This window comes from Danio rerio, chromosome 16, assembly GCF_052040795.2.
Source record: "Danio rerio strain M-AB ecotype USA chromosome 16, GRCz13ab, whole genome shotgun sequence".
NCBI lineage: Eukaryota > Metazoa > Chordata > Actinopteri > Cypriniformes > Danionidae > Danio > Danio rerio.
Window position 1 is genome coordinate 10,019,408 of NC_141036.1, and position 12,277 is coordinate 10,031,684.

Here is a 12,277-nt window from a genome sequence, read left to right on the forward strand (position 1 = left end):
TTGAAGCATTGAAGCTATGTATATATATATATATATATATATATATATATATATCTTCAATGCTATATATATATATATATATATATATATATATATATATATATATATATATATATATATATATATATATATATATATATATATATATATCAGTTAGTACTTATTGCCCTGATACATGATATAAGAATGCATATTATGCAGACAGTTAAAATGTCTAAATACTGGATATTTATGTTATTGCATTTTATAGCAGTTCATCCTGAGTTTTTGTTGCAATTACACGATTTTGACCAGCAGGTGTCCCTAGCATGTGGCATTTAACTACAACAACTGGTGCAGAATACTAAATAGGCACTAAGACTTGTCGCCACCTGGCGGTTTTATTTCATATTTATGGAATCTTATCCCTGGTACACAGCAATAATAGCAGTAAATAAAAAGTTATATAAATAACCTTTGCCTGCCTCTTTGTGAATATTCAGTAGAATATAGTGTCTAATAAGTTTGAATTTAGTGTAAAACATTAAAACAGGCTAATGTTGTATTTCATTTTTAATCTTTGTCGTTATAGTTTGAGAATGCATCCTTTTTTCTGTGAAATTATATACACATATATACACACACACACACACCGGATACTTTATTAGACCCCCTTTTACCTTCTGAACTGCCTTAATCCTTCGTGGCATAGATTTATCAAGGTACTGGAATAATTCCTCAGAGATTTTGGTCCATATTGACATGATAGCATCATGCAGTTGTGGCAGATTTGTCAGCTGCACATCCATGATGCGAATCTCCCGTTCCACCACATCGGTGCTCTATTGGATTGAGGCTGGTGACTGTGGAAGCCATTTGAGTACAGTGAACTCATTGTCATGTTCAACAAATCAGTCTGAGATCATCCGCGCTTTATGACATGGTGCGTTATCCTGCTGGAAGTATCTGTGTGTATATACACTGTAAAAAATGTAGGGGTCCGCACAATACAATAATGTTATCTCCACAAAAAACTTTTAACAAATTGATGTGGATTGAACATAAAAAATTAAGTTATCCCAATGAAATCACAAGAATTGTGTTGTTTCAGCTTATTTTAAATAAGTAGTTTAAACAAGCAAGTGTATATAATGATTTTTGTGTCATCTACATGTGAAGTCTAAACAGTGATGGCCCACTTGCTGCAATAGCATGTGTCGTGCACTTCTAGTGTTTCTTGTTGTCTTGCTTGCCTGTTAGATTATGAATAAGGGTGTGGCAGAGAGGTGAAGTTCCAAATCCACCCGTTTTGTTTACATAAGTTATGGTCATGCGGGCAAGCGACAACAGGCAAGAAAACAAGAAACACTAATATGGGACAGAAATACAACACCCAACAATTAAGGTGTGTGAGTGTTGGGTTTCTATAGTGTGCATGTAATCGGTGTCAATAATCTGCAGCTGTGTGTGTGTCAGTGCCCATATTGGTAAACTGTCTCAGCTAATTTATTTGTCAGGCAACTTTCCATTTCACATAATTAAACAAAATAAGCCAATTCAGATTGTGCAACATCAATTATACATTTAAGAGTTAGAGATTAATACCTGACTGTGTAGAAGTACGTTGCAGCATATAAGCCTTGATGAAGAGCTCAGAGTCTCAATACTGCAACTGGGTATCCTGGCTACTGGATCCCACAGACACTTCTGCACCCTTTGCCTAAAAACTCAAATGACCATCAATTCAAGACAATAAAAGCTTCACCAAAACTCTTGCCTGGTTATAGTTTCATGTGAAGACCATATTCCCTGGAGTGGAACATCTGGCAAAGATGTTGTCAAAGTCAAAACCCAAATTAACTGATACAGTGAACCCCTTTACCAATTACACAGAGACATTTAAAAAGACACCAAACATGAATATAGAGCCACAAGATACATCATATTAAAACTTCTTTATGGAACCGCTCTGGTGGAGAAGGTAAAGTCCAGGGCATAGAGGGGGGCTCAGGATGTATGATCAAGACAACCTGAACAACTGGTTTCCTAGCTTATCTTCTTCTCAGATTTGAAAGTTTATTGTTTTAGTGCCTGGCCATTCTGGTGGTCTTGTCTCATGTGGAGTTCCATTACAGTTCTCATGGTTTATTATTATGGAGAGACTTAGGGTGCTTTCACACCTAGACTTTTGTTTGCCCAGTTAGCGCGGTTCGATTGGCATATGTGAATCCAGCAATCGCGCTCAGATCTGTGCTAAAACAATCGGTCTGAGATCCCCTGAATGAGGTGGTCTCGGCTCAATTAAAACGAACTCTGGAGCGGATTGATTGTAGTGAGAAAGCGATACGATCCGAGAAAGGCTATATCATAGTGTATTATAGATATTTAATAGGCATTCGGCTATATGAAGAGAGAATTATGAGTAGGGCAGGAGGTCATTCCAGACATCCCAAGTCTCCTGGAAGTAACCAGGAGATTATCACTCATTTGTGGCCATCCGGGAGTTTCTGTGCATTTGCGGGAGACTTCTGGATGCCCGCAAACAAGTGATAATCTCCTGGTAATCGCACGTCTCCCTCCTGGTCTTCAAAGATGTCGCGCACCTTCTCACACCTCCCCACCGCATCCCTCCTCGCTCTTCAGACACGCACCCGCGCGCACCCTGTCAAACCACCTCCCCCCCTGACAGCTGAGCGGGACTCTGCAAAACAAACCCTAAAACTCTGAACAATATGAGGAGTTTACTCACACGTGACTTGGTTTAGAGATTTTGGTCCGTTTAGAAACTTTTCCTTGTAAAAGCGAACCGCACCAAGAACAAAGAGCAACAATGAAACAATTTTAATCCCTGTTTCAGAACAAATTAATCGATTCACAGGTGTGAAAGCACCCTTAGCATCCTTACACTACTATAAATTTAATGTACAGCAATTGTACATAGAAAATAAAATTGTGAATACTTAAATGCATTCCAGAGTTCAGAAGATGAGTCAAAATGGGTGGAGGAACTGATGAAGACTCATACAGCCCGCCTGCGAGATGTGGAGTTACTCACAGGACTGGACTTTTATCGCCGCACCAGCAGGACCTATGAGGAGATTCTCGCTCTGAAAACGTACTTGCACACATACGAAAGTGAGATCTGAAATACTCCCTGCATTAGCATGTCCAAGGTACCTGCAGCCTTCAGTTCCAGACAGACACACCTGTCTGTAATTAGCAAATGTTCTTGAATGTCTTTATTAGCTAGCTGAGCTGTTTTATTGGGATTGGAGATGAACTTGAGATGAACCTTGAAAATAGGAAAATAATTGGACACCCAATTAAAACTGTGGGATGTGGCGGCGTTTTATGGAAAATATAATATTTATTGTTCTTTCTTAGTTAATCGTTAAGTGTAATATTTTGTCTGTCCTAATGCATTATTCTCCTTTTATATTTGAACTGTACGCATGACCTGACATGTAATAATCACAATATTTAAATGTATTAACCTGTTTGATGCGCTGGAGTCAGATGCCTAAATAAAGTAGACAAGTCTTGTTTTTATATTAAATTTAAGCTATTTGACCAAACAGGTAAAGGATAATATCTGTAATCTGCAGTTAAACCTCTTCTGTAGTTTCCTGAATAATGTTCAGTTTTTTATGCAATTAATCATTAAAGTCAAAGTCATCTGCACATTTTAAAGAGAATAGCAAATTCTGGTTGTTTTCTGAATGGCTATGATCCTACAATTGCTTTTGCTATAACTGTTATTGTTCACAATGTTTTATTTTATTGATTTACAATTAACATAAAATAATTTTTGTTTCTTACTATTTGTAGTTCATTATATTCAGCAGACAGTAGTATTTTAGTATATATTTACAATAAGAAAAACTAGAGAAGTTAAACAAAAATTTGTTATTTTATAATAACTACACTCTAAGAATCATCTATTATGCATTAGCAAATAGTGAATTCAGTATTTGTTAAGCATTAACTCTACATTAGATGTAAGTAAGCAGTTTATACCTGCAGATACAAATGCTCTTATGTTTTGGTACGAAAGCAGCATCCAAGAAAGGTCTTTTTGGAGTAAAGATGGACTGAGGGCCACCAATTCACTTACAAATATGTGAGAAAATTATTGAAATGTTTAAAAACAATGTTGCTCAAAGAAAGCATGAACGACATTTATATATTTCACCTTCAGCAGTGCATAGCATCATTAAATGATTAAATGAGTCTGGAGAAATTTCAGTGCATGAAGGACAAGGGCGCAAGCCTAAGCTGAACTACTGTGATCTTCGATCACTCAGGCGGCACTGAATCAAGAATTTTCATTCATCTATAAGCGATATCATTACACGGGCTCAGGACTACTTTTTCAAACCTTTGTCAAGTACCACAATACATAGTTACATACACAACTGCCTGTAAAAAACTGCACTGAACCAAAAGGAAGCCCTATAATAACAGTGTCTTGAAGTGCCTTTAACTTCTCTGGGCTCGGAGAGATTTGGGATGGGCCATCACACAATGAAAAGTGTACTGTGGTCAGATGAATCAGTATTACAGATATTTATTGGGAGAAATGGACACCATGTGCTCCAGACCAAAGAAGAAAAGGATCATCCGGACTATTACCAGCCACAAGTCCAAAAGCCAGGGTTTGTCATGGTATGGGGTCGTGTCAGTTCCCTTGGCAAAGGAATTTTGCACTTATATTCACCATTAATACTGAAAAGTATTTCGATTTTGGAGCACAATATGCTGCCCTCAAGAAAACATTTTTTTCCATGGATATTTCAACGAGACCACATGCAAAACCACCGCCTGCACACATATACAAAGTCCTGGCTGTGGAGGAAGAGGATACAGGTACTTGACTGGCCTGCCTGCAGTCCCGACCTGTCTCCAATAGATAATGTGTGGCACATTTTGAAGCGCAAAATTTGACAACATAGCCCCCTTTTACTGTTGCTCACCTTAAGACTTGTTTACAGGAAGAATTTAATGAAATTCCACCTGAAACACTTCATTACTTCATCTCTTCAGTCACTAAACCCCTTAGTGTTGTGATAGAGAATGACAACATTACAAAGTGGTAAATGCTTTACTGTACTTTTTTGAAATGTGTTAGAAGAACCAAAATTGTAATGTGTTTATTTAAAAAAAAAAAAAAAGAATCATGAGAAACACATTAAATAATATTTATTGTATTTTACAGTGTATTTTCTTTTATTATTTACGTTTTTCATGTGTCCTCGGGGAGCCATTCTTTTTCCTATTCACACACTATGACCTAATTAATCTATCCAATTCACTTAGGGTGTACTCACACTAGGCACAGTTGCCGTGCTCTGGCACGAACCCCCAATTCCTTCCTGTGACTTCTATGTTCTACGTAACTTAACTAAAAAGAAAGTTTTAATATTATTATGGACTCAGCCCATCATATCCGACTGCACCGCCATGAATTCCTGGGTGAATTCACCGATGGTGTCGCTGAACAGGCCAGCCTGGGATATGGGGAGTCAAGAAAACAAACTTTGTCGACTCCTGGCATATCTATTGCCAGGTTTAGCCCGAGGTGGCGCTCTTTCACCACAATGTGAATGCAGAAAAACCGACATGCCTTGGACGGGAGACAAGGCTGACTCCAGCAGAAAGAGGCACCACGTGGGCCCGCAATGACACTCTCAATCTTGGAAATCGACCAGTACTCCCTGGCTGCTCTACCATCAAGGGTGGTGAGGGCAGAGACGCACGCAGATCGGGCAGAGAAAGGTGCCCTCCAAGACTGCGTGAGCCCACTGTGCACTTCTGGAGAGAAAGGGATGGGAGGCTAGAAGGTCTTGCCTTTTTAGTCCTCCACATACACCCATCTAGTCAGTCCGGCTGCGTGGCTGGGGGATAAACCAACTCCAGGCTCGCAGCCGAAGCAGCCCGGGAAAGCACGGTTATTCGCCGCCTAGCTCGCTCCCGAAGGGAGGGAATCCTTCATCAGACCTTGACAACCTTTCCTCCGATGCAGCGGTGGACATCTGAGCCTCTGTGTCATGAAGTGAGAGGGTGGCCATCCAAGGATGGAGCGCTTCTCTCACTCGAAGTTTGGATAGAGTGTGTGGGGGAGCGAGAGGTCCGCAAGCCTGAGAGCGGCAGATTTACTCCCATTGTAACCCTCAGACCTGCCTGAGTGCCCACCACGGAGCAGGGGACAATTGGGGTGGGTGGCCCCTTTGGAAGAGCGAGCCGTGATCTTAACTGTGCAACATACATGCCAACGCAGTGATAGCATGCACTGCCCGCGAGAATCGCATTAACATGCTGGACCCCCAGACATGAAACGCAGGGCTCGTGCCCATCATCCGGAGACAGGAATCCACCGCATTCAGAAACGCAGAGTTGAAGCGAGGTCTTGAAAAAGACGCGATACACGACCACGTTGACCCAAAGAACGCCAGGCAAGGAAGAAACCCAGCTTGACCGTCTGCAGCTGCGTGTCACATACTCTGGATCAGGAGACCGCTCTCTGAAGCTGAAGCTGCCAACTCAATAGCATTTTATTGGCCCGTTTACTTACTCTTTCAGATTATTGGCTTTCTGAACGAAATCCCCATAGTGGAATTTTTTCCACATAGCATTGAAGTTACCCTCCCGAAGGGGAACATGTGTTAGTTGTTTGAATCATTATTTGATGTTAAAACATGTTTGCAGTGTTTTGGTAGACATGGTGTATTGTGTTAGCTTATCACTGTATTTTGAAAAGTAGTTTGGAGGTTTAGTTTACAATGTGTGATTTTGAGCATGAAATTAACCGTTTTGCAATTTGTGTGTTTTAGGTGTGTTGGTGCGTTAAGAGTTTAGAAAACTTGTTAAATGTATTGAAAAAAAACTGTCATGGCGATTGTAGAAAATTGTGTTATAATATTTTTAAAATGAAATTAAGGTTAAATTAAAGCTTGAGGTAGTTGCTTGCTAGTTAAAATCAAACAGCATAAAGTTGTTGAAGCAGTATAAGTTCACAAAATCCATGCAGTGACACTTGCTTCAGTGTTGCCACCCCACCCATAAATAATTTACCAAAAGCACTCCTTGATATGTCATAAAAACAAGCTGTTATCACCTGGGTGATGTTGACTAAAGGAGAACAAATTGTATTTACAATGGCTTGGTGGTGTGGTGGCCAAGATGGTCAGGCAAGAAAGAGAACAACAACTGATTATCAAATCAATCTCAATATTTATTGCATACAAATACTGGTGAGAAATGTTAAATAGATTTTTATAGTGAAAAAAATATTTAAAGTATATCAAAATGAATGTCAGTTAATCAGGAGGAGAGGAAGTAGCAAAAATCAAACAGGTAAATATAACAAACCAAATATCTGTTGGCACTAAACCAAATATCAAAAGAAAGTAATGGAAATAAACATCTTTGAAGCACAAGACAACCAAATTGCTAAACTAAAACAAAATACACTTTTCTGAGCCTAGTTGCTTTAATACAGTGATTATCCTGGGTGATGTAATTTTGTCGCACCACCATATGCTTACCCAAAACATTTCCAGCAAGTTCACTCAAGTATATCAAGGCACAACGGTTAAAGAGCCCCTATTATGGGTTTTTGAAAATTGCCTCCCATGCAGTGTGTAACACAGCTCTAAGTGAATGAAAACATCCAGCTGAGTTTTAAATCTGAAAGTGCACCCTGTGTAAAGATATTGTCTCCTAAAATCAAGAGTCAACCCAGAGTCATTTAAATGAATCACACATCATTTGAATCTTTAGCTGTTTCTTTGTGACATAACAAAACAAAACCTGGGAAAACTTGAACACCCCTTCCTCAAACACTGTATTCGATTGTGAGGGATCAGATTCAGTTATGACCTAAAGAATCTCAAAAACAAGCTTGTGCACATGCCACTGTATTTTTTTTTCAAACTTTTGCCACTTTTTCGATTAATACTGAATGTATGTTGTTGTTATTACTTGATGTTGTGATGAAGAAAAGAGCAATATGCTGGTGTACAGAGTGGAGTGCTTTATCAATACATTCCTGCATTGGGCTCACACATACTGTATATTCTGTACCAAGGCTCCTTGTTGCTCTAACACTGTCTTGATAAGGCATTTCAAACATGTGCTGCGTGTAGTAGGCTAATCACAACAGACTGGGTCATTGGACCAATCACCAGCAGATTAGTGACATGCAAAGCAAAGGTCAGGAAAAATCACATTGGAGTCATTGGAATAATAAGGTTATAATTATAAGACAATAGCCCCTTTCACACATACAGACCTTTTCATAAAATTGCCGGTGATTTTCCGGAAAGGACTGTATGTGTGAACAGGCTCTTTTTGAAAATACCGGTAAATTCGTTCCAGCTATTTTCTGGAAAGAGAAGTTGTAACATTATCGGTAATTTGCCAGAATGCTGCGCTGTGTGAACGCAGAAGGAAGATTGCCGGAAAGAGCGCGCCGACGTGAGCGGTCTACTAATCAGAACATTCAGACGCATTCACATCCTCTCTGTTTATCAAAGTAAAAGTTTTTGATTATTTTTCCAGACACGTTTAGCTGCTAGATGTTAGTCAGATCACATTTCTAAGCTCCTTCTTAATGCCAACTGTGTAAATAATTATCGATAAGATGCTTATGATAAACCGCTGTTTGTTTACCTTCAAGCTCTGCTTCCTTCAGTTGCTTGACTTCTGTGTGCATGTGAAGCAGCCAGTGAGCGCCAGCACACACACATATTATGTACATCTCAACATGTGAAAGTGTTCCTCTAAATGTTTTCATCGAAGTTGTTCACAATACTGCTCCATCCACAGAGTTTGTAATGTAGTCAAATGTTTACAAATACAAGCGCAGCCGTTTAGAGCTCATTTCTGATTAATGATATCAGAATTTACCGGTATTTTGGAATGAATGTGTGAACGTTTTTTTCCGGAAAAATTACATAACATCCGTGCCTGTGTAAACATCGCTTTTTTGAATTTACTGGTAAAGGCATTCCGGAATTTTCTGGTATCACTGTGTGAAAGGGGCTAATGAAAGTGTTTTTTGCCCTTGTATGCACATCAGTGCATGTAAGTCTCCCATTCATAATAGGAGGCACTTTAACTGAGTGATTTGATAAGCAACTCTAGCACACACCTTAAACAAGATAAACATTAGACAATTCTATCACAAGTTAGGGCATTAAATCAAAACCATTCTCTCAGACTAGCGTCTCTCAAAAGAGAACTTCTGTCCTCACAGAAGTGTGTGCTCTCCCAACCCAGAGACATGCCATGGGGGAACATTTTAATCTCCGTGCTGACAGTTGAGTGGTTGTGCATCCCCAAACATCAGCTTCTAATGTCATCAGGGTGACAGTTACATTTTGAACCTGAAACATAGGTATAGACCAGGGAAGGGCAACTGTGGTCTTAAAAAGTTCCAAAGACCTGAAATGGTACTTTGCAATAAGTATTTTTAATAATTTGCCATGCAAATGTTCTGTGTGCCATTTTGCAGGTAAGAGCAAAAAAGGACTAAATATTGTAGAGGAAAAAATGATGGGGATATACAGGGAATAAGGATTGTGTGTTCTGCAAAGAGTTGGAGGTCAATAAATAATTATGCAATTTCCTGCTGCAGCTGGTCAAGCAAATGTGTCTTGTTTGTTTCTGTTAAATGTTATGGTTAAGCTTAATTATTCTGAGATTGTGATTTGCAACTTCTCTCAGAACTCCCCACTGCCTTGTCTCTTGCTCTCTCATTGGTTGTAGGTCATCGCCCGATGTGTTTTTCAGTCAGTACTCATTTCACAGAAGCATGGTTTTGAATCGCCAACAGGTCCAGATATTTAGCCTGACAAATATTCACGGACATCAACAACACATGTGCAATTCTCTCAGACCACATCTTTGATAATTTAAACTGGGCTTCTGATTTTGGGCATTTGTCTGCGAGTTAACAAAACCTGTCTGTGAGTGAAAATCTGGGGTAAAATTGTGGAGCGTGAACACGGCATCAAGCAGTGCCTGAGCCAGTCACCCTTCAGGGGTCTGAACGAGACTTGATGACATCTGCCGAAAGAGGATGTTTAAAAAAATGTTGCTACCAATTAAGGAAGCTACAGATATAAACAGTATAAAGCTATTAAGATTCCTCATGGTCAGAGCAGTGTTCACAACGGCAACTAACACAATGCCAACTAACTTTAGAGTCAGTGAGTAAGTATGCCACTAGAATCAAAAGTCAAACAACCCACTCAGAACACACGAAAAAGTCAAATCACATAGGTAAAGCACACCATCTCATTATAAAACAATCAAGATGAAGACAACTGAAGAGAATAAATTACTTTACTGTAGTGTTAAATGATTTATCTATATATACTTTACACACACATATATTTTATTCGCTTCAGTTGTCTTCATCTTGATTGTTTTATGATGAGATGGTGTGCTTTATCTACTGTATGTGATTCTAATTAGACTTTTTTCTTATGATCTGAGTGGGTTGTTTGTCTTTTGATTCTGGTGGCATACTTAGGGTGGGGTTGTCATGCTGCATTGTGAGCTATTGGCCCTACAATTGAAACATGGCATGGTTTTGGCCTCATTGCTTGTGGCCTCGCTGACAGTGTAACAGTGGCTATTGATTAGCTTGTTCAAGTGTTTGATTAGTCTCTGTAGGATCTCTGTAGGACAAGAAACCATTTCACAAGATGGTTATGACTCATTTAAGGGCGTACTCACACTATGCTATCTGAACCGTGCCCAGACCCATTTTCCAGATCGTTTGAGAAGTGTGAGTGCTTTGAATCGGGCTCAGGCACGGTTCAGTTGGCCGGCTCTGGCCTGGTTGGAAGAGGTGTGCCAGAGTGTGGTTCACTGAAGACGAGATGTGACTTTTAAGGGCTTGTTTGATATGGATTTATTAATCATTCTTACTCTTCAATGAACGCAAACTGCCGTAGATTATTAAAGATGCAAACCCCTTACTGCATGACAGCTGTAGCTTTAGCAAACCTCATAATTCTTGCAGCAAAAGGACTTTATGGCCCTGTTTACACTGCCAGGTCTTGATGCCCAATTCCAATTTGTTGCCTATATCTGATTTGTTTGCATGTCTGGTTACACGTTGTTTTAATTGTGACCCATATCCAATTCATGCGTTTACACTTGCCATACAATTCATGTCGCGCATGCATAAAGGCGGTTTCTAGTATCTGTGCCACACTAGCCACGATGGAAGAAATTGTCTTGTATTTAGCTGTGCGAAATATGCGAAGTGTAGTATAAGCAGTGAATGGTTTGGTCCAGATTTACCCCCATGCAGGTTATGTAGTGGTATAGCCCTGAGCTGTGTGTGTAGTTCAAGATGTAGCTTTTGCCTGTGTGTGCACTGATGTTGGAGATAATAAAGTTGTTCTATGTGTAGCCCGCAGTGCGTGTATTAATAGCGACAAAAAGCAAAAGTTACAACACGAAGTTCGCCCAACTTTAAAATGATTTTGAGGCGGAGGAGCTGGGAAATGGCCGTCACCGCAGCTTGAGCTTCAAGAGTTCACACTTAGCCGATGATTAATTATAAAAGCTTGTTTGGCATGCTGTCCCGGGAGAGAGCCCTGAGCTCATGAGATCCTCTAGCCCAGGGCTCCCTCCCGTTGCAAGGCGGGAGGGGAGTTTGAGCTCAGGTAGATCTCGAGAACTTGCCTGCTGTAGTAACCAATGAACAGTAAGTGATTGCTCTTGAAGATAACTACGTACTAGAAGCATATCTATGGTGCCAATTTAGATTATTCAATTAACTTAATTGCATGTTTTTAGGCGGTGGGAGGAAACCAGGGAACCCGGAAGAAACCCACGTGAGCACGTGAAGAAAGTGCAAACTCCACACAGAAATGTCTGCTGGTTTGGTAAAGCCTGGAACCAGAGACATTCTTGCTGTGAGGCAACAGTGCTACGCACTGGGCCACCGTGTCACCCATCTAAGAAGGAGGAGTAGGGGTGGAAGGGGGGACTCTTCAAAACGAAGATAGCAGTGGAATGAAACCCAGGGTATTTATAGTACTTTAGGAGTCATCTGATTGGAGCGTAGTGAAATGGATAATGCGGATCCAGCCGCTAGCAATCATAAGCACGTGATCCTCTCGAAATTTGTTTATAGATAAACTTCACTTATGGTTTATATGCCTTAATGATGTCCTCCACCATTCTGAGGGATTTGTGGGTACGAGAGAGATCTCAGATCTGGTAGGAGCAAATTGTGGCGACTGACCACTTTCCTCCTCTGTGTTTCCTCTGATGT

At 40.0% G+C, this 12,277-nt stretch overlaps 1 protein-coding gene and 1 long non-coding RNA gene across 10 annotated transcripts in view; both read left to right on the forward strand.

The window, feature by feature from the left end:
- enpp2 (ectonucleotide pyrophosphatase/phosphodiesterase 2) overlaps positions 1-5,003 on the forward strand; it is a 51,353-nt gene extending 46,350 nt beyond the window's left edge. For 8 of the 9 annotated variants that reach the window (XM_087284950.1, XM_087284954.1, XM_087284951.1 and 5 more), the window contains one exon: positions 2,955-5,003. In XM_087284950.1, coding sequence (XP_087141076.1) covers positions 2,955-3,125 — 171 coding nt within the window. In that variant the 3' untranslated portion in view covers positions 3,126-5,003. The remainder of the gene's footprint in view (positions 1-2,954) is intronic. The other variant, NM_200603.1, reaches the window with a different exon arrangement.
- The window catches only part of LOC147833274 (uncharacterized), a 331,056-nt gene that overhangs the window by 199,516 nt on the left and 119,263 nt on the right, over positions 1-12,277 (forward strand). The window lies entirely within an intron of this gene.